The sequence below is a fragment of the Podarcis melisellensis genome, assembly GCF_964234715.1.
Source record: "Podarcis melisellensis genome assembly, chromosome: 13".
Lineage (NCBI taxonomy): Eukaryota > Metazoa > Chordata > Lepidosauria > Squamata > Lacertidae > Podarcis > Podarcis melisellensis.
Genome location: NC_138545.1, coordinates 30,108,334 through 30,127,735, shown reverse-complemented (window position 1 = coordinate 30,127,735; position 19,402 = coordinate 30,108,334). Strand labels below are relative to the sequence as shown.

The following is a 19,402-nucleotide window of genomic DNA, read 5'->3' as shown; positions in this document are numbered from 1 at the left end:
CCCCCCCCAAAAAAAATATATTGTCCGGCCCACCATATGGTCTGAGGGATGGTGGACCGGCCCACGGCTGAAAAAGGTTGCTGACCCCTGAGGTAGAGCATGTCCCAGGTTCAATGCCTAGCATCTCCAGGTGCGGCCTGGAGAGCCACTGCCAATCAGTGCAGGTGATATTGAGCTAGGTGGACCAGTGCTCTGACTCAGTATGTGGCAGCTTTCTGTGTAGAGAGTTCAGGAGATACAAATGTCCCTTGCTTGTCAAGAGCTGAGGACAATTGCTTTGTGGGCCGAATGTTGCCTAATAAAAATGTTTTCTTCCTATTTGGCGCGCGCAGAATTCTTGAAACCGACTTGCACGGGAGGGAGGGAGGCAGCTGCGTGTTTTCCAGGCCTTTCTACCCCTGCCTCTGTAACTCTATGATGATCTCACTGTCTCCTCTCCTCTCCATCCCTCGCTCTTCAGAAAACCGATATGCCCAAAGAGGCAGGACAGCCTGCCAGAGGTGAAACGAGAAGACTTAGCAAGCGGCTGGCTTTTGTTCAGGATTCATGCTGATGGGGCCCTTGGCCAGCTGCCTCCATCTTGCGCAGCTTTCCCTCTCTCTGTGTGTTTATCAGCCGAGTCCTACAAGAAAGGTGGGGCAGGCCGGGAGGGGAAAACAAACAGGCCGAGTGCTCTTGGCCAGCTTGCCAAGAAAACGAAGGAGCAGCTGGAAACGGCATTTATCTTATCAGCACGTCATTCCCAAATGGAAGGGTCATTAAAATGAATGATTCCAGTGTGAAGGCCCACAGAATCTTCCTTATGAGTTGGCACCGAAGGCAGGGCGGAGAGTCGTAAATCTAACTATTTTCCGCAGCAGCCTCGCTGCAAGCTGAAGCAACAGGCATCCATTTGCTCAATCATAACAACCACAACCATCACCACCACCACAGCCAACACAAAGCTCAACAACCAGGTCAGGATTTATTTAGCCAGATTTGGGGAGCAGGGCAATGGGGGAGAAAGGGAGACTAGCTTGTTGTGCAGTAGGCATTGCCAGTAAAGATTATGGGGTTATAATTTTTGATCAACTGAGTCCTGGCACAAAAAGGGCACTCTAAGCAGATGAAGTGTTGGGCCCAACTGACTGTAGTGATCCGAAAGCATGGATTAGAACAAGGATGGGGAATATTTTTGGCCCAGCCGGCCAGAATCAATCCCCACCCCAAGAGGCCAACTTTGTCCGGTGAATGGAACAACCCACTCGTCCCTCACCTAGCATCATTAGTACATCAGATAATTGCCAGGTAGCTTGTGCTCCCCCAATACATGCACAAAGTCGTTGTGTGGCATTTTCCAAGTGCCTAACAGCCACCTTGTGCTTGGTATCCCTCAGGCCTTCCCTTCAGGGATGCAAACCATCAGTGTAGCTCCTCTGTATGCAGAAGTTGAGAGAAGTGCAGTGAGGAACTCCAACCAGCAGATGGCAGCAGAGAGGTGGCCGCAGGGTTGCAAGAGGGAACCCTCAACAGGTGGCAGGAGATGATGGTTTCTGGGGAAGATAGTAGGAATTGCCAAGCCAGGTATAGGGTAGCTCTAAGCTTCCCCTCCTAGGTGGCTTTCAGCAATAGTGATTTCAGCCAGTAGTGTTTCAGCCTGTGAAGTTAACTGAAGCATTCTAAAGGAGACCCTTTGTTCTTCTGTCCCTCACAGAGAAAGACTCCTTTTCCTTGACCAGATAAGTGATTCCTCCTCTTCAGGTTTATATTTGGGGCTTTTTGAATGTAGGCTCCTCACCTCAGGGCAATGATAGGAGATTTCCATTTCTCTGGAAGTGGCCACTCATAGTACTGAGTTTAGTTTTTGTTTTTGGATGAGAGAGAGAACAGGAGACTTGCAATATCTTTGTGACATTTCCTTTATTTACAAATATACAAGCATACAAGTGGAAGCAAACGGGCACTCCAACTGCAGGTAGAATATCTTTCGGAGAGCAACTGGAGCAGTTCTCCAAAATGGCATTCCTAGATTTCGGCTCACGCCACATAAAAATCCTCAGAACTCCCCGGAGCCATTCAGATGAAACACAAAATCATGGCTTGCTGTTACACGATGACCATGCCCTGAGTAATTTTAAGTTTGCGCACTCTATTCTCCTTCTCTCGTTTACCTATGTACAGCTATGCTTTTGATCTTTGCTGTGGCAAACCCCCTCCTCTGAAAATGTAGTTTACATTGGGAGGAAATCCCCCATTGGTGCTAAAATGGGGAGGTTTTCTCCAAATATTAGCTTTAGAGGACAACAGCAGGGAATGAAAAAATTAACCTCCCCCTCTGTGTCTGCTGGAATCCCAATAATTTCTCCCTGCCCACCAACCAAGACTTGAAATCCTGCATTTTAAATGCAAAGGCACATTTAATATCACACCTAGTTTGGATCTAATTGCTTCTCCTACACACCCACCACCACATACCTGCTTTTCAGGGTACTGGTCTAAGACCACCACCACCTCTCCAGGTGAATTGTCTAGGAAATACCCACAGCCATCAAAACAGGAATGGAGAGCCTGCTGCCCTCCAAATGATGTTGAACTACAAATCCCATCAGCCCCAGCCATCATGGCCGAATGGTCATGGATGTTGGGAGTTGTAGTCTAGCAATAGCTAGAAGGCTGCAGGTTGCTCGACCTCTTCATTTAACAAGCATTAGGATCCTTTTGCTTAAAATACCTGACTGTCATTGGGTGTCTTGATGCAAAACCATAGCAGTAGACCAATTCACAGTCATTGAGACCAGGTAAACCAGGTTACCTTATCATTGCTAAAGGAGGCTTTTCTTTATGTCAGTTCTCCTCCCACCCCCCACCCCCACTGCAAAGCCCAATTTAGCTTGCTAAGAAGTGTACCAAGTATACGGACCGTTCCTCGTTGTGCTGGATGTTCCTGGTGTGGAAACGATCCACACCCGTCACGATTGATTTCGATTTGTGTATTGCTTATTTTACCGTTTATAAATAGCTTTCCCGAGAAATGCTCAGACTAGGCGATGTACGACAACCATAACATTTTTAAAAAAAAGAAGTTTCAATAAACAATGAAGAACAGTAATATTCACAGCAATTTTTAAAACATTGCGACCAATATATTAGCAGATAATCACAGCACTAATTGCACGCGGAAGCCTGGTAGAGAGGCAGGGCAAGAAGAGTCGCCATGCAGCAGTATAAAGTCACATGTAGACTTTAGCCCTTAGTTGAAACTCATAAGAGAGGGATCATAATGAATGTACAGGGTTGACACCAACTAGATGTCAGAAAGAGGAAGATGGCTGCCTCTCTCCCAAGCCACATCTCCCTGTTTGCTGGGGTGGGAGGGTGAAGAGGACTCTGATGATGGGGATCTAGATCTTTCTCTCCAAAGCAAGGGCACTCAACATGGTGCCCTCTGAGTGTTAGGGCCCAACTCCCACCATCCCCAGCCATTGGCCATGTTGGCTGAGGAGATGGGAGCTGATGTCTAACAACTTCTGGAAGGCCATGTGTTGGCTACCACTGCTCTAAAGGCCAAAAGCGGAAATGGACCTACCTGGGGGGCAAACACTCTCAAAAGACCCATCCAAGTACTTAAGGTTAAAGCTTATACCTCTCCCCCACCCCCACCCCATGATGGCAAGTCAAATGGAATGTAGTTTCCAGAGAATCTGTGAAGAAGGAACCATGGTGGCTAATTCTTACCCAATTAAACACCAGAGAGATGTGGATGGGCTAGATCATGTCAGGCTTAGATTAATGTAGTTGTGAGGGGGTAGGGGCAGGTGTAACTGCCGTTATCAGTCCCCCTAAAGAACAAAAAAAAGAGAGCATTGTGGTAACATCCCCATTTGTGATCCATCTGTTCATCAAACAGCGCTATGGCAGTTCATCAAGGAAAGCCTCAGCGTCCTGTTCTCTTCAGTCAAGTCACTCTTGCACCCCATCTGCAGGTTGGTGGCAATCCAAGTCTCCCTTCAGCTCCAGGCTTCCCGGCAACTTGACCCCGGTTTTCCGATCTACACACCAACATTTGCCTCGTTGCCCATCCAACGCTGGATGACACTGAAAGGGCAAAGGAATAAAATTAGAATTGACAGTTCTTTATTAGGATTTAAAAGTACCTGATCCACCTGTGTCCACCTAGAGCCGCAGGGAAGAATATATTCTCAAGCAACATTTCTCCAAAGAAAATAGTGACATCCTATTCCATAATAATAACAACAACAACAACAACAACAATAATAATAATTGTTTATCCTCTACCCATCTGACTGGGTTGCCCCAGCCACTTTGGGTGGCTTCCAGCATAATAAAACATTAAACATTTTTTAAAAATTCCGTATACAGGGATGCCTTCAGATGTCTTCTAAAGGTTGTATAGTTACTTATCTCCTTGGCTCAGGGGTTGCATACCTCCATACCCTCCAACATTTCTCCAATGAAAATAGGAATGCCCTAAGGAAAAGCGAGGGTGGCGCTGTGGGTTAAACCACAGAGCCTAGGTCTTGCCGATCAGAAGGTCGGCAGTTCGAATCCCCGCGACGGGGTGAGCTCCCATTGTTCGGTCCCAGCTCCTGCCCACCTAGCAGTTTGAAAGCATGTCAAAGTGCAAGTAGATAAAGGTAAATGGAGTTTCCATGCGCTGCTCTGGTTCGCCAGAAGCGGGCCACATGACCCGAAAGCTGTACGCCAGCTCCCTCGGCCAATAAAGTAAGATGAGCGCCACAACCCCAGAGTCGGTCACGACTGGACCTAATGGTCAGGGGTCCCTTTACCTTTATGGAAAAGCGGGGCATTCCAAGATCAAATCAGAAACTGGGATGGCTTCTGTAAATCCAGGACTGTCCCTGCAAAATAGGGACACTTGTAGGGTCTGGCATTCTCCGTGGCAGTCCCTAAGTTGTGGAATTCTCTCCCAACAGAGGTGCATCTGATGCCTTCACTAAACAGCTTTCAGCAATTGCTGAAGATGCACTTCTGTACTTTTGGCTTTGCAAGGCTTGTTTTGTTTTTAAGCTGGAGTTGCATACTTGGGCTCACTTAACACAGCCTGGTTATGTCTTAACTAGTAAATACATAGCATATGCTCATGATTTATACACTAAATGATGCTGGTGAATCAAAGGGCAGACAACACAAAACTGGGGTCCACCCATCTTTCAGCCAATGCTCCAGTATTACCTGTTTGGGGTGGAAGTTCCCATTGTGGTCACAGTTGGGAATGGGGATTATGTACAGGTCCTCGTGGGTTCTGGTTTGGGAAGCTGCTAATCTCTCCAGCGCTCTGTGAAGTTCACTCTGACATGAGCCTTGGACCTGTTGGCAAAACAGTAGGAGGCAACCGAGTCAGAATGTGGACGGCAAGAAGTGGAGAAGGCATGGAAGCCCCAAGCAGAAGCACCACTGTGCTTGCAGCCTCCTTGTTGGAAAGGATGGAAATATCTCCAGGGCTGAACTGTATTCCCCTTTTTTCCAGCATAGGACAATATATAGCTGCTATGCAGCAAAAATGCCCTGCTCTATCTTTGCAGCTCTATCTTAAACATAAGCTGGAGTTATGAATCAAATGAAGGTGATTGCTTTGTGAGAGTGGCCTTGATTTGGAGAAAAGGCTGATGGGGATCTACACAAGCAGTGACCCACATAGCTGAACACAGCCTACCAGGCGTGTATGGTCACATATCAGTGGCTTGATAAACCCGTTTTGCTGCCTTACCTGGAATTGTAACCATGCACTGTAAACATGGTTGGTGGGCTGTGTTCTGCTTGGTAGGTCACATAAGGTGTGCTGCACATATGTAAACCAAATCATGGCGCCGTGTTGCAAAAGGCTGGAAAGTTAAGGCCTCCCAATGACATTTTTTTAATCAGCCACATTCTCTCTTGCACAGCCTTTCTCGGATCTCTGCTACTGAATTGTTCAATGGGATATGATGTTGAAAACTTGAGATTCATAGGTCTGCTTGTAGAACTACTTCCTCTTTGTGGTACACATATGCACAAGTGACATACTCATTCTGATTTAAGTTACAGTTTTCTGGGTTGACCTGCTGCCTCTTGGCCTGCACATCCTACTTTAGCAACAACTGTGAGAAAAACACTGGGCCTAATTTGAATAGTAGAGTGCTTGGTATCTGGTGGGTGGGCCTTGTGTGTTCTGCTCCGGAATTGGCCCCTCCCTTCAGTGTGTGTTTTGTTAAGAATGTCAGTTAAGAGGGACTAACTGCCTCTTCTTGTTTCTTGCCTCACACTTGCCTCATGATGCTGTATTTAGTTTCTCTCAGACATGTTATTTTGTTACAGTTTTCTCTCAGTTTATTATTACAGTAAATCTTATTTACGTTTACGTGAGCCACTTATTTTGTTCAAAGAAAAAGAAACTACTGAAGAATGGTGGAATATCCTAAACTTGGGTGAATGAGGGGATATTCCTAGTTTGCCAGGAGGATTGATTTTGTAAATCATCCCACCTCCACAACAACTTGTACATTTCTACAGAACCATGCTCCTCGCTATTAACATTAACATGTGATTTAGAAAATTCCATGGCTTCATTCATAACGCACTGGAGTTTTCTTGGATTATTATTTAGAAATATATATATATATATATATATGCAGGTTTTGGTGTCCTCGGGTGTCTTCCCGTGTAAAAGTTGGGGTGTCTAGGCGACGTTTCGACGAGGTCTCACTCGTCATCTTTGAAGATGACGAGTGAGACCTCGTCGAAACGTCGCCTAGACACCCCAACTTTTACACGGGAAGACACCCGAGGACACCAAAACCTGCATTCCTGTACCCGTGAAAATCTACGAAAGCATATATATATATATATATATATATATATATATATATATATATATATATAAAACACACCCTACTTGCCATATGTTCAGGTTTCCCCCAGACATTTTGCCAATTCAGCAAAAATCCACCTGGACGCCATTTTGCTGCCCAATTCCCGGATGTGTCCGGGAAAACCCAGACATTTGGCAGCCCTAGTTGAAGCAAGTTGGATGATGCCTTTATTAAAGCCATTGAGAGGCAGAAATGTTGCTTTACTTAGCTCTGCTGTGAAATAAGGAACATGTGGCCCTTCAGATGCATTTGGACTACAATTCCCAATCTCCTTGACCACTGGCTATGCTGTCAGGAGCCAATGGTAGTTGGGGTGCTTCCATTTCTGGGTGGAATTCAATCATATACTGGCAAATTCAGGTTGCGCAGTTGAAGTTGATTCAGAGCTAAAGTTTGCACAGTTGAAGTTGATTCAGTTACAGATAGGTAGCCGTGTTGGTCTGCCATAGTCAAAACAAAAAAAATTCCTTCCAGTAGCACCTTAAAGACCAACTAAGTTAGTTCTTGGTATGAGCTTTCGTGTGCATGCATGTGTATCTGAAGAAGTGTGCATGCACACGAAAGCTCATACCAAGAACTAACTTAGTTGGTCTTTAAGGTGCTACTGGAAGGATTTTTTTTTGTTTTGAAGTTGATTCAGTTGAACCCTGCACCCACCCCCAAATATGGACTTTTTGCAATAAGGAAAGAGATGGGGAAGTGCACTGGGTAGTGTAGGACGACACTTGCTTGTGGCAACACTATATTACCTCCCCTCAAGCAAATCAGAAAAATGCTCAGTAAAGAGCCATTGCCATTTCACCTCCCCACAAACTCTGGCCATAATCCTGATCTGAAAGCACACTGAAGTGCTCACAAAATCCGGACAAAATGTTCATTAAATGGCTCATTTGGAAGCAACCTTGGAGGGCCAAAGGTTTAAAGGACAGCAAAGTCAGGCGACAGAAGTGGAGGTACCTAATCTGCTCAGATGGTGGCTTTTCGTTCCCCCACCCCTGAAGAGAAACCAGGACACCTCACCACTGGCCGGGTATCCTCCCGGATGGGCAGGTTCCCACTGGTCCTCATTTTGACAACAGTGTTTATCCGCTCACGGTTCCTTGCTTGCTGCTTCTGACGGCATTTTCTGTCTTGGATGCTGCAGGGGCTGAAGTTGATGGTGGGCGGGAGGTCAACCTCCTCGGGATCTAAATAGGAATGAAGTCACAGCGGCATGAAAATAATTGCCAGAGGGGATTTGTTTTAGGGGCTGGAGCTTGCAAAAAGCAGTCTCAACAGGTTTTTGAGGACACGCACACCCCAACAGTTAGCCGCCGCGTTGGTTGCTTTACAGGGAATGTCAGTGTGGGGGCTTCCTGAGTCCAAAAGATTCTCCTCTTTCCCTGCAGTTCTCACTGTGAGGAAGCCAGGCACATTGACTATGCAGCTCATGCTGACCATTGTCGGATGTGTGGACCAGCTGGTCCTGCATGTTTGAAACAAGGCAATATGCTCAAGCAGATTGGTGCAGTTCCTAAGAGGAAATATATCTCAGGTTCAAGGCCTGTGACTGAGAAACCTTCCCCTGTTCACCTACCATTGCAAATCTGTCTGGGGTGCAAAGCAAATTATCCCTGCATGTTCCTAGCACTGAAAGCAGGTTCCATAGCTAATCCCCGGCTGAGGTTTTGCTCAAAAGCAAGCACCCCTGGAGTGGTGAGGCAGAGGCATTCTGCACATGCTCAGAGGCTAATACTTCACATATTCCAGCGATGGCAATCAAAAGAGGAGCTGGGCCTGTGTCTTGGCAGAAATCAAGTCTTAGAGAGGATGTGTGGCTAGCAAACTGGGCCATGAAAGGTATTTTTTTGCCAACCCTGCTCTGAGTTGGCACACATACAAGCCTTTCATGGATTGCCTCAGCCTCCCTCCCCTCCATCCTTTCTCTCTTCTAAAGCCTGCCCAGTTGGCTTCCTCTGAGTTTCCAAAGTATGGCTGTTCTCCCTTTAATCCCTCTTTTCCAAATGGGCCGCATCCAAGTTTCCATTCATTTATGTGCAACTTTGGATCAATTTCTCGTCAGCTAGCAAACACTGGAGATGCGGCTTTGCTTGCCTGTAGAGCAAGGGGGCAGGGTTTTTTCCTGTAGGTAAGATCTCTGCTGTTCCCTTCCAAAAAAAAAAAAACATAGGAGGCAAACTTCACAAGAGGCTGAAGAAATAGGATAGAAGTCTATTTTACAAAAACTCTCCTGTTTTCAGTTATTACACTTAACCTGTTTGAGTGTCAACTCTTTGTCAGATTCAGTAGTCTCCTTATGAGGGGTTCCTCTGTAGAAAACTCACACTGACCTTGTTAATACTTCATTCTAAACTATGGTTTGGCACAGGACAGGGGACCTTTCACCTTTCAAGTGTTGCTGAACTACATCTCCCATCAGCCCCAGCCAGCATGACCATGGGGGTTATAGTGCAACAGCAACGGGAGGGCCAAATGTTTCCAACCCCTGGTATATCATGGCATGCAGAAGCAAGACCTTTAGCTCTTCATCTGAGCCCTCTTTTGGGTGCCCCTTCTGAGGGAGGCCTGAAGGATGGTGGCAAGGGGGGAGAGCCTTTGCAGTTGTTGGTCTTCGTCTCTGGAATTCTCTCCCCAGTTAGGTCCACCTGGTGCCATCATTAATTTATTTCTGGTGCCAAGTTTAAAAAAACAAAAAAACTCCCTCCTCCCAGGCATTTGATAGATAATGGTGATTTTGCTATATGAATACAGTATATGGTTTTGCTGCTGTTTTATTGGCTCCCTTCTCTGGATTATTGCATGTCTTTTATGGTAATAGATGGTTCTTTTTTCTAATGTTATTATTTATTACCAACCTAAAGTCTCCAGTCAGGTCATAACCATTTACAATACATTAAAAACATTTTAAAACAAATCACCACCACAACAATAGAGTAGATCTTACAAATATACCTCTCAGGTACCAAATGCCAGAGTAAATAAGGCTGGGCAATATCTGGTTTTCAACATTGTGATATATCACCAGCTAAACATTACAATACAGTGGTACCTCCGATTCTGAATGGGATCCATTCCGGAGTTCCGGTCGGATCCCAAAGGATACGTAACCGGAGGTGCACGTAAGTAGAGGTACCACTGTATACCGATATATCACAATGTTTGAAATAAGGATGGACCTATGTAGAGGCATTGGCTGGCTTCACGGTTTTCCCCACATTGTGTTTTTTGCATAGCACGCACACACACATCATGAATAATAATATATATTGCCAGGTCAAAAATTATGAAACCGATATCACAGTATGGATTTCAAACCAGTTTTGGTCGATATATCATCCAGCCCTACTCTTCCACATTCACCAAAAACTGTATAGGGAATGTGCCAGTTGCACCTCTGTGGAGAGGGAGTTCCACAGTTTAGGGGCTGCCACAGAAATGACCTCTCCCAAGCAACATCTCCCCCCAGCATCTGGGGGGCGTCAGACCCCCCCCCAGTGGGCCCCCTCTCTTTTCTTAACACACAAGAGGCTCTGTAGGGAAGGAGATGGTCTTTCAGACACCTGGAGCTTACCTTCAAATTTTGTAAGTCACTTAATGTCTCTTTATGCAGCAAGCATAAAGAGTGTACAGCCGAGGGAAAGATCTTATGAGCTTTCGTTTCCACTTTTTTTATGTCATTGGGACCCAGAATTGCAGTTACAATAAACAGTGGTTAAATTCAACCTAAATTGCACTAGGGAGGATAGTCCGCCTCAGAAACCACGGTTTGAAGTTGGCTTGTTTGAAACTAACCGTAGTTAATAGAAACTGGAGTTTGTCATTCCAAGTGACATAACTTATCCAAATCAAAAACTCCTGAGCTCCTTCCTTTTGTTGCACAGGCAGAGGAGAGAGGATGAGGACAAGCCCAAGGCTTGCTGTGGCTCGTTCCTGCTTGTACACCTCCACAAAGATGCAGCTGCTATGCTCTTCCTTGTTCCCCCTCAGCCTTATAACCTCCAAATCTGCTTAGTTGGGATGCATTGTATGATCCCAGCCTCCCACTGAAGACAGCCAGAGAAGGCCTGTTCAGAATCGCTATCCATCATCTATGGGGGCAAGTTTGATGAGACATTCATCCTTTTTTCTAATATATGCTGAGCTTTCAAATTCTTAAAATTCTGCTGTTCAGGAGCCAGACTGCGTATGCATAACCAGCAGAAAATGCAGCGAGGTTGTTTCCTCCTGCCGTGTTTCAAATCGCATTTGCACGTGACTGTGCACATCAGTGTAGCTGAATGTGTTTCCAAGCCACCTGCTTTTCTGTCCAGACCAGCGGGTGGTGATGGGGCTTGAATGTCTTTGCATGGCTTTTTGTTTTCAAATCGGATTAAAGCTGGTTTGAGAGGAAATGCATCAATACATAGTATTTCTCAAGAAACTACAGGGTAGATGTGGATTGTGGCCAACTTCGCAAACCAGCAATGGGAGTGCACTGAAGGCAGAGTAAACGGGAGTGTGTACACAGCCTTTATGTTGCACTAGGGAGGTTCATCATTTGTATTTGCTAAATTAGCAGATACATATTTTTTAGGCACTAGGCAAAGGTGTAAGTTGAAGTGCGTGTTTTCATGAGGGAATGGGTCACATGTGTGAGAGTTTAATGAGACATGCCAACTCAGTCACCAAAGCCTCACGAAAGTTAGTTTTTTCTGCACTTTGCTCTCTTCTGTTGTGAGGGGCTATTATTTTGCCTCATGTTAAATATAATATAACTTGAGAGAGACAGACTGGGATTAAGGGTATGAGGAGCCTAAGGCAAATAGGAATGAAGAAGCTAAGTTACACTACTTCATACATTCCCTCTTCTACAAAACTATCAAAGGTAAATTATCATTGCAAATTTCGTTACCCTTGCTCTGGGCCCTGGAGGTGCTACTTGGGTCACATTACCCCTACACCAATTGAAGCACATAGCCTTTTTTTTTTTTTTGACCACACATCCTCACGTTCTGAGTGAAATGGTTGAGGAAGTGCCATTAGCTAGACAAAATCAGCACCTGAGGAGCCAGTGAGCAGCAGCAGAAGAAGAAGAAGAGGAGGAGGAGTTTGGATTTGATATCCCGCTTTATCACTACCCTAAGGAGTCTCAAAGCGGCTAACAATCTCCTTTCCCTTCCTCCCCCACAACAAACACTCTGTGAGGTGAGTGAGGCTGAGAGACTTCAGAGAAGTGTGACTAGCCCAAGGTCACCCAGCAGCTGCATGTGGAGGAGCAGGGAATCGAACCTGGTTCACCAGATTACGAGTCCACTGCTCTTAACCACTACACCACACTGGAAAGGAGATTGTTGCCTTTCATTTTCCACAGGTGCTGGGTGAGAAGCAGCACCTTGCAAGCTCAAGCTGGCCTGCAGAGGGGATGAAAGGGGCCAGAGTAATGTGGGCATTGTAAGTGGCTTATGGGCTGTAAGTCGGCCATCTCAAATATATGCCACCAGACTTCAATAATCAGCAGTGGCTGCAGGTTTATTTTGGCTCCTCCCGTTGCTGTTACCTGTGCTGCCATTATCTGCCCCCCTGCCCCTCTTCAGTGGCACGTCCAGCTCAGTCTTCCTGACTGTAGATCTACCCACTCCCACCCCAGGCCCAAAGAGAGAAGCCATGTTGGCTGGAATCAGACTGACACTGGAGAAAGAGGGCTGGCAGGATATTTCATGTTTGAAATGTCTGCATGCTCAGTATCTGCTTTCTCTTACTCTCCTTGGGGGCAGCCCAGCTCATTTCGCCACCTGAGGCAAAGCAGGAATTGCTGCCTCCTGGCACACTCCGCCCTAGTTCTCGCCAAATCCAGCAGGAATTGGGGCACTACTCAAAGTGTTGCTGCTGGCTTGGCTTTTCAGCTCTGCCTCTCCTCCAGCCCATACTGAGACCAGCACTGATTGTTATCAACCCTAAGCAAAACATGGGGGTAGGTGAGTCAGCTCTATATTAGGAATCTCTTTACCTACCACCTGCAGGGAGGGTTAAAAAATAAATAGAGGATTTCCTTGCAACAGCAAGGTACCTAGGATTATCAGCAGATAGTCGTGACAATCCCAGGCAATTTGGGACAGACAGCAGGACTCTGCAAAGCACTATGCACGTTGATGGCGCTGGAAATAATGGTGGTGACAACGGCAGCACCTTGAACATCTTAGCTTTTGTTGAAAAATAAGCTTCTAGCCCATATGACTACGGGAGAAAAACAGTTGCTGACATCATAGGAAGTGGGTATGGGCGAGCAGGACTTTCAGTGGACATAGAATAGATCATGGGTAGGCAAACTAAGGCCCAGGGACTGGATTCGGCCCAATCACCTTCTAAATCCAGCCCGCGGATGGTCCAGGAATCAGTGTGTTTTACATTAGTAGAATGTGTCCTTTTATTTAAAATGCATCTCTGGGTTATTTGTGGGGCATAGGAATTCATTCATTATTTTTTCCCAAAATATAGTCCGGCCCCTCACAAGATCTGAGGGACAATGGACCGGCCCCCTGCTGAAAAAGTTTGCTGACCCCTGGAATACATTGTCACTCTTCTGGATGCTGGCTTCTATACTAGCAGCACATCTACTGACAATCTCCTCCGTTTCGCCCCAGTCTCCAAAATCTTTGAAAGCCTGGCTCTTGGAAACAAAATAAATGGTACAAAGTAAGAAAACATAAGCCACATGCAGAGTTTATTCTGCAGGATCTAAGCCTCTTTGGTGTAGCGCTTGACTTCCATTAGTGCCAAATGTTAGGGATCCTAAAACTGTCTCTTAGGCGATAAAGCCCAAGCTGTGTCTCTCTGGAAAGACTCAGGGTTTCCTAAGGTGCTCTGACTTTACAGCAAGGAAGTGTGTATTGATAATGCCTCTGGCTAAGATTACATGTAAACACTGTCTGTTTACGCAGAGCCCATCTTTGGTTTTCTGTTGGTGCTAATTGCATTTAAATGCTTGTGACTGGGTGCAAGACAAGCAGGAAGGAAAGTGGGGAAGCAGCAAACCTATTTTAAAGCGGGGTGGGGGGTGGGGGGGTGGATGTGTGGAAGTGGGCCATAATATCTCACATCAAAAACCTGATATCAGCAGTACAGTTTAACAAACAATACACTCGTTCTCATACTGAAATAATAACTAAAATAAGTCATCCGGAAGAAAAAGAAATGTATTTTGAGCCAGTGACTGATGAAGGGCATTAATAATAAGGTTTCCGTTAAGTGAGGAGAAATAAATCTGAATCTGTCAGGAGTGCATGTATATTGCCTTCTTGGGCTGCCAGAAAAGTGGGAAATGCAACCCACAACTCATAAAAAGGAATCAGATTCCTCCCTGTCCCCTCATTCTTCAAACCTGGCAAGTTAACCAGCATAATTATTATATCCCGTAATCCATCTACCGGTTCGGGGTAGAGGAAGTAACCACTTCCCTTACAAGCTAAATCCACTTTGACTGCCAACAAAATACTGAAAAATAGAGCTTTATGTGGAAGCAGTGGGCTCTCAGATGGCAACAAATGAAACAGAATGATGTTAGGATATTTCTCTGTTGGCCTATGTAGAATAAAGCCGTGTGTTTGTAAAATCTGTTCCCAATAAGTCTGTTTCAGTGGGTGCTCTCACCAAAAACAGTGAAAAATCTCCAACAGCCCACACATTTTCCAACTACCGGTGATATAATGAAGTTGAATTAGATGCAGCTTGAAAAGTCTTGCATACCAGCAACTAATAACATTACATTCTAGGCTCCTGTTGCTATTTTATTAGTGGGATTCAAGCGGATACAGGCAAATTCAAGTTATGAAATTAAAGTGGATTTTGCACTTTTGCACAACAAACCCACTTCTTATTTAAAACAAAAACAAAAAAAACCCACAGACTTTCTGCAATAAGGAAAGCGATGAAAAAATGCAGAGGAAATTATAGGATGGCAATTTCTTGACATGACATTGTACAACAGAACTTTCCAAGCTTTTCATGTTGGTGACACACTTTTTAGACATGCATCATTTAGCAATTCAGTTTTACTAGCAAACCAGAGGTTAAACTAACCCCTTTCCAACCCTGGGAGGATCACGGGGAGCGTTCACATGGCACACCTACAGACTGAAAGCTGACACACGTAACATGTCGCGACACACAGTTTGGAAAGCTCTGCTGCACAACCTCCATGTAAACAAATCAAAATAGAGAGGATACAGAGAGAAGTTTGGAGGGAAGGCGAGCTGGATCTGGAATTTGCCTTAATATTGACAGATGTCTTCTGATGAAATTTAAGTCAAAGCCAAAGTCAGGGAAAAGAACGGGAAGTAGTCCAGGAAATTGTTATTGCTTATGTGCAAAGTATGGTAGATATTGGTACATTAGCAGGCTTTGATTAAACGTTTGCAATTAGTAGAGATGGGGATAAAACTAGAAGAAAAAAATAATAGTTAAGCATAGATGTGGAATGCATGCATGTGCGGCGAAACCCGGTAAAATACTTCCGGGTATGCCGCACGCGCACCCCAAAGTTTACGTAAACAGAGGGTTATGTAAATGAACAAAAGTACAAAGATTCACAAAATGTTTAGGGCTATGCGTACCCCTCCCAGAAAAAAAGCACTGAACTTTGATCATGTCACCTCTTCCTCACCTTTTCCCTAAACTAAAAAGTCTCAAACACGACAGCTTTTCCTCATACGGGGAATTGCTCCACCCCCTTAATCATTTGGGTTGCCTTTTTCTGAATCTCCAGTAATATTTTTGAGGTGAGCTGACCCAAACTGTACATAGTATTCGAAATGCAATTGAACCATTGATTTGTATAACAGCATGATATTGGCAGTTTTATTTTCAACTCCTTTCCTAATGATCCCTAGTATGGAATTTGACTTCTCTGCAGCTGCTGCATACCGGATCAATGTCTTCACTGAGCTATCTACTATGACCTCAAGGTCTCGAACATAGATGTGAAATTAAATATATTTTTTGCTATGACATGCATAACTTCACACTTATTACATTGAATTGCATTTGTCATTTTACCGCCCACTCTCTGGGTTTGGAAAGGTCTTTTTGGAGTGCTTCACAATTTCTCTTTGTTTCGGTAACCCTGAACAATTTATTATCATCAGCAAACTTGGCCACCATGCTGCTCATTCCTAACTCTAGATTGTTTATGAACAAGTTAAAAGGCACAGTTTCCAATACTGATCCTCGGGGGACTCCACTTTCTACATCTCTTCATTTGGAGAACTGTCCATTTATTCCTATACTTTACTTCCTGCAACTTAGCCAATTCCTGATCCACAAGAGGACCTCTCATCTTATTCCCTGACTACTAAGCATCCAATATCAACCCATTCACCTCTGTCTATATGCTTGATATTCTCAAAGAACTTTAATAAGTTTGTGAAACAGGACTTGCCCTTTCAGAAACCATGCTGGCTCTGCTTCAGCAAGGCTTGTTCTTCTGTATGCTTGTTTATTTTATATTTCCACCAGTTTTCCTGGGACAGATGTTAAACTAACTCTTCTGTAATCTCCAGGATTCCCCCCTGGATCCCTTTTTTTAAAAAAATTGGGTTATATTGGCTATTTTCAGTGCTCAGGGATGGAGGCTGATCTGAGGGACAAGTTACATGTTTTGTTAGAAGACCATCAGTTTCACATTGCAGTTCTTTTAGAACGCTCATGTGAATGCCATCCAGACCTGGTGATTTGCCAGTTTTAAATTTTGTCTATTAGGCCTTGAACTTCATCTCTTGTCACTACTGACTGCCTTAATTTCTCTGACTTGCCTCCTACAAAGATGAGGAGTATTCAAGGTTCTCCTAGCAACTTCCAGCAGCCTTAAAGAACTACAGTTCCCAGGATTCTTTGGAGGACACCGTGACTGTACAAAGTGGTATGACGCTGCTTTAAATGTATAGTGCAGATGAAGCCTATGAAGAGGTGGAGTTTTGACATTTTGGGAGGCCAGGCTCTGGCACCATGCCTCTTCATCTCCTCACCTGGATAAACCTTCATTTCCCTCCACACCAAAGGTGGGAAACCTTTTTCAAAACAAAAAGGTTTCTAGGCATCCTTTCTGGGGCAAAGTGCCAATGGTAGTCAGATGCAAAATAAGGCAAAGCAATGAAGGTGAATTTTACTGTTGTATAGTAGGCTGCTTTCTGCAGGCACTTGAACCTCCCTCTCTGTCATCCAACCGGGCAAGCAAGAAGCATTATCTGAATTCAAGGACACATTTCAGGCCAGCAAAAACACTCAAGGAGGGTGGGAAGCAAGACTAGTGAGGGATGATAGCCTAGGGAAAGGCACAGTGGCTGGTAAGGGTCCCAAGGGCCAGATTGTGAAGCTTGGCCACATTTAACCCTCTGGGAGCCAGTGTGGTGTAGTGGTTGAGAGCGGTAGTCTTGTAATCTGGGGAACCGGGTTCGTGTCTCCGCTCCTCCACATGCAGCTGCTGGGTGACCTTGGGCCAGTCACACTTCCTTGAAGTCTCTCAGCCCCACTCACCTCACAGAGTGTTTGTTGTGGGGGAGGAAGGGAAAGGAGAATGTTAGCCGCTTTGAGACTCCTTAAAGGGAGTGAAAGGCAGGATATCATATCCAAACTCTTCTTCTTCTTCTTCTTCTGAGCTCTATCCTTGGCCATTTTAGCACAATAGTCTGTGTCTCTGTTTTTTTAAATTTAATTGGCACAAACCCATCTATCTTTAATTAAATCATCATCATCATCTGCTGCACTATTTCAGCTAAGGATGAAAAAGCAGCCAAAGAGTTAAGATTCCCAGCAGAAGCTGAAGAGTTAACAACACAGGCGACAGGCTTTCATAAACATTATTGTTGGCTTGGTGCCCCCACCCCACCTCCCGCTTTTGGCGGGTGAGTCCATATGTGCTCGCGGTGGTGTCCATATGTGTTTGCGGTGGTGTCCTGCACTCCCTGCCTGATTTCTTCCTGCCTGCTGACCCAGGGCTATGGCTACCCCCACTGTCTCTCCAGACACGCCCCCATTTTAGCACCCTGCAGTGTTTTTAAAAAGCAGCTTTTAGGGAGCTGGGGTCGTGGTGGGGGGAATGAGGTGAGGCACCCGCTGAGTGGGTCTCGGCACCGTTTGAAGAGCACAGCGGGCTGGTGCCATGCGCCCCTCCCCGAGGCCGCTGGTACCAGACCGTGGAATAGGTGTTCATCAAGGTGGACATGCCTCAGGGGACCCGCACAAGGAGTGTGGACCAGGAACTGATGCGAATCACCTTGACAAAAAAGACAACAAGTTCTTTGCTTGAGAATAAGTATGCTGCTGATCCTTGGGTCCAGAACCAGATGCAGAGGAAGCTGATGCTAGAAAGGTTCCAACAAGAGAACCCTGGATTTGACATCAGTGGGGTATAAATTTCTGGAAGCTACAGCAAAGGAGGGCCATATTTCTCTAGTCTTGGAAGACAGCTGTCTGTTTTTCAAATGTAATCCCTTGAACTCAAGCAAAAATGTTGTAGAATTGGCCAAAGAACTCACCTGTGAGAACTAGGCTTAAGAATAAAAGGTAAAGGGAGCCCTGACCATTAGGTCCAGTCATGACTGACTCTGAGGTTGCGGCACTCATCTTGCTTTATTGGCTGAGGGAGCCGGCGTACACCTTCCAGGTCATGTGGCCAGCATGACTAAGCCGCTTCTGGCGAACCCAAGCAGCGCACGAAAACGCCGTTTACCTTCCCATTGGAGCGGTACCTATTTATCTACTTACACTTTGACGTGCTTTCGAACTGCTAGGTTGGCAGGAAGGCTTAAGAATAGTTCACTGCTTCTTCTAGACAGCTTTAAGATCACTGAACGATAATAAAAAATGGGGGGAAAGGCAGCTTTTAATTGGCACTCATGCAATGTGGCGAAATTGCTCAAATTTAAGAGCAAAATTAAAAATGCTAAATATAGGAAGTGGTAAAATCATTTAAGAGGGGAGGGGTAAGGAAGCAACATCCTAAATCAACTTGAGGAATGCATCAATTGCACTTAGCGGTGGCTGCTTTGGACGCTTTGGGAGAAGTGGAGGCGTGGAGGGAGAGGAAACATCTTGTTAAAGCTGATTTAGGCTTAACCAGGCAGCAGGACCAGCCCAAGACATGCTGCTGCCTGGGACTAAGGACAGGGTGGCGCCCCACAAACCCACACCCCAAATTTCACGCATGGAAGCCAGCTGGAGCAGCAATTGAACCTTACTTCAACACTGCCAGTAGGACAACAACAGGCCTGAGAGCAACAGACTGAGCTTACGGGGTACACACATAACCTTGTCTTCCAAGGCATCATTGCTATTCCCTATCCCAAACGTTCCTTGACTGAGGCAGCTGCTTCACTCTGCCCAATGACGGGGTCGGCCCTGCCAACCAGTCCCTTTATTCTCATAGCCAAAAGGTACGAACACCTTTCCCAACAGGCTGTAGGTCAAGGCTGCTCAGTAGCTACCCCAGAAAAAGCTTGATAACCATTGTAAAAGCCATCACCCACTTCCCTCCCTCCCCTACTTCTATTTATGTGCCTCTT

At 45.4% G+C, this 19,402-nt stretch overlaps 1 protein-coding gene and 1 long non-coding RNA gene across 2 annotated transcripts in view; one reads left to right on the top strand and one right to left on the bottom strand.

The window, feature by feature from the left end:
* Positions 1-19,402, top strand: part of LOC309355605 — a 46,700-nt gene that overhangs the window by 8,017 nt on the left and 19,281 nt on the right. The window lies entirely within an intron of this gene.
* The window catches only part of IGFBP4 (insulin like growth factor binding protein 4), a 38,734-nt gene continuing 21,212 nt past the window's right edge, over positions 1,881-19,402 (bottom strand). Inside the window, exons 2-4 of the mRNA XM_081886534.1 lie at positions 7,890-8,056; positions 5,194-5,328; positions 1,881-4,074 (exon numbers count right to left, since the gene is read on the bottom strand). Of these exons, the coding sequence (XP_081742660.1) occupies positions 3,940-4,074; positions 5,194-5,328; positions 7,890-8,056 (437 nt within the window). The 3' untranslated portion in view covers positions 1,881-3,939. The remainder of the gene's footprint in view (positions 4,075-5,193; positions 5,329-7,889; positions 8,057-19,402) is intronic.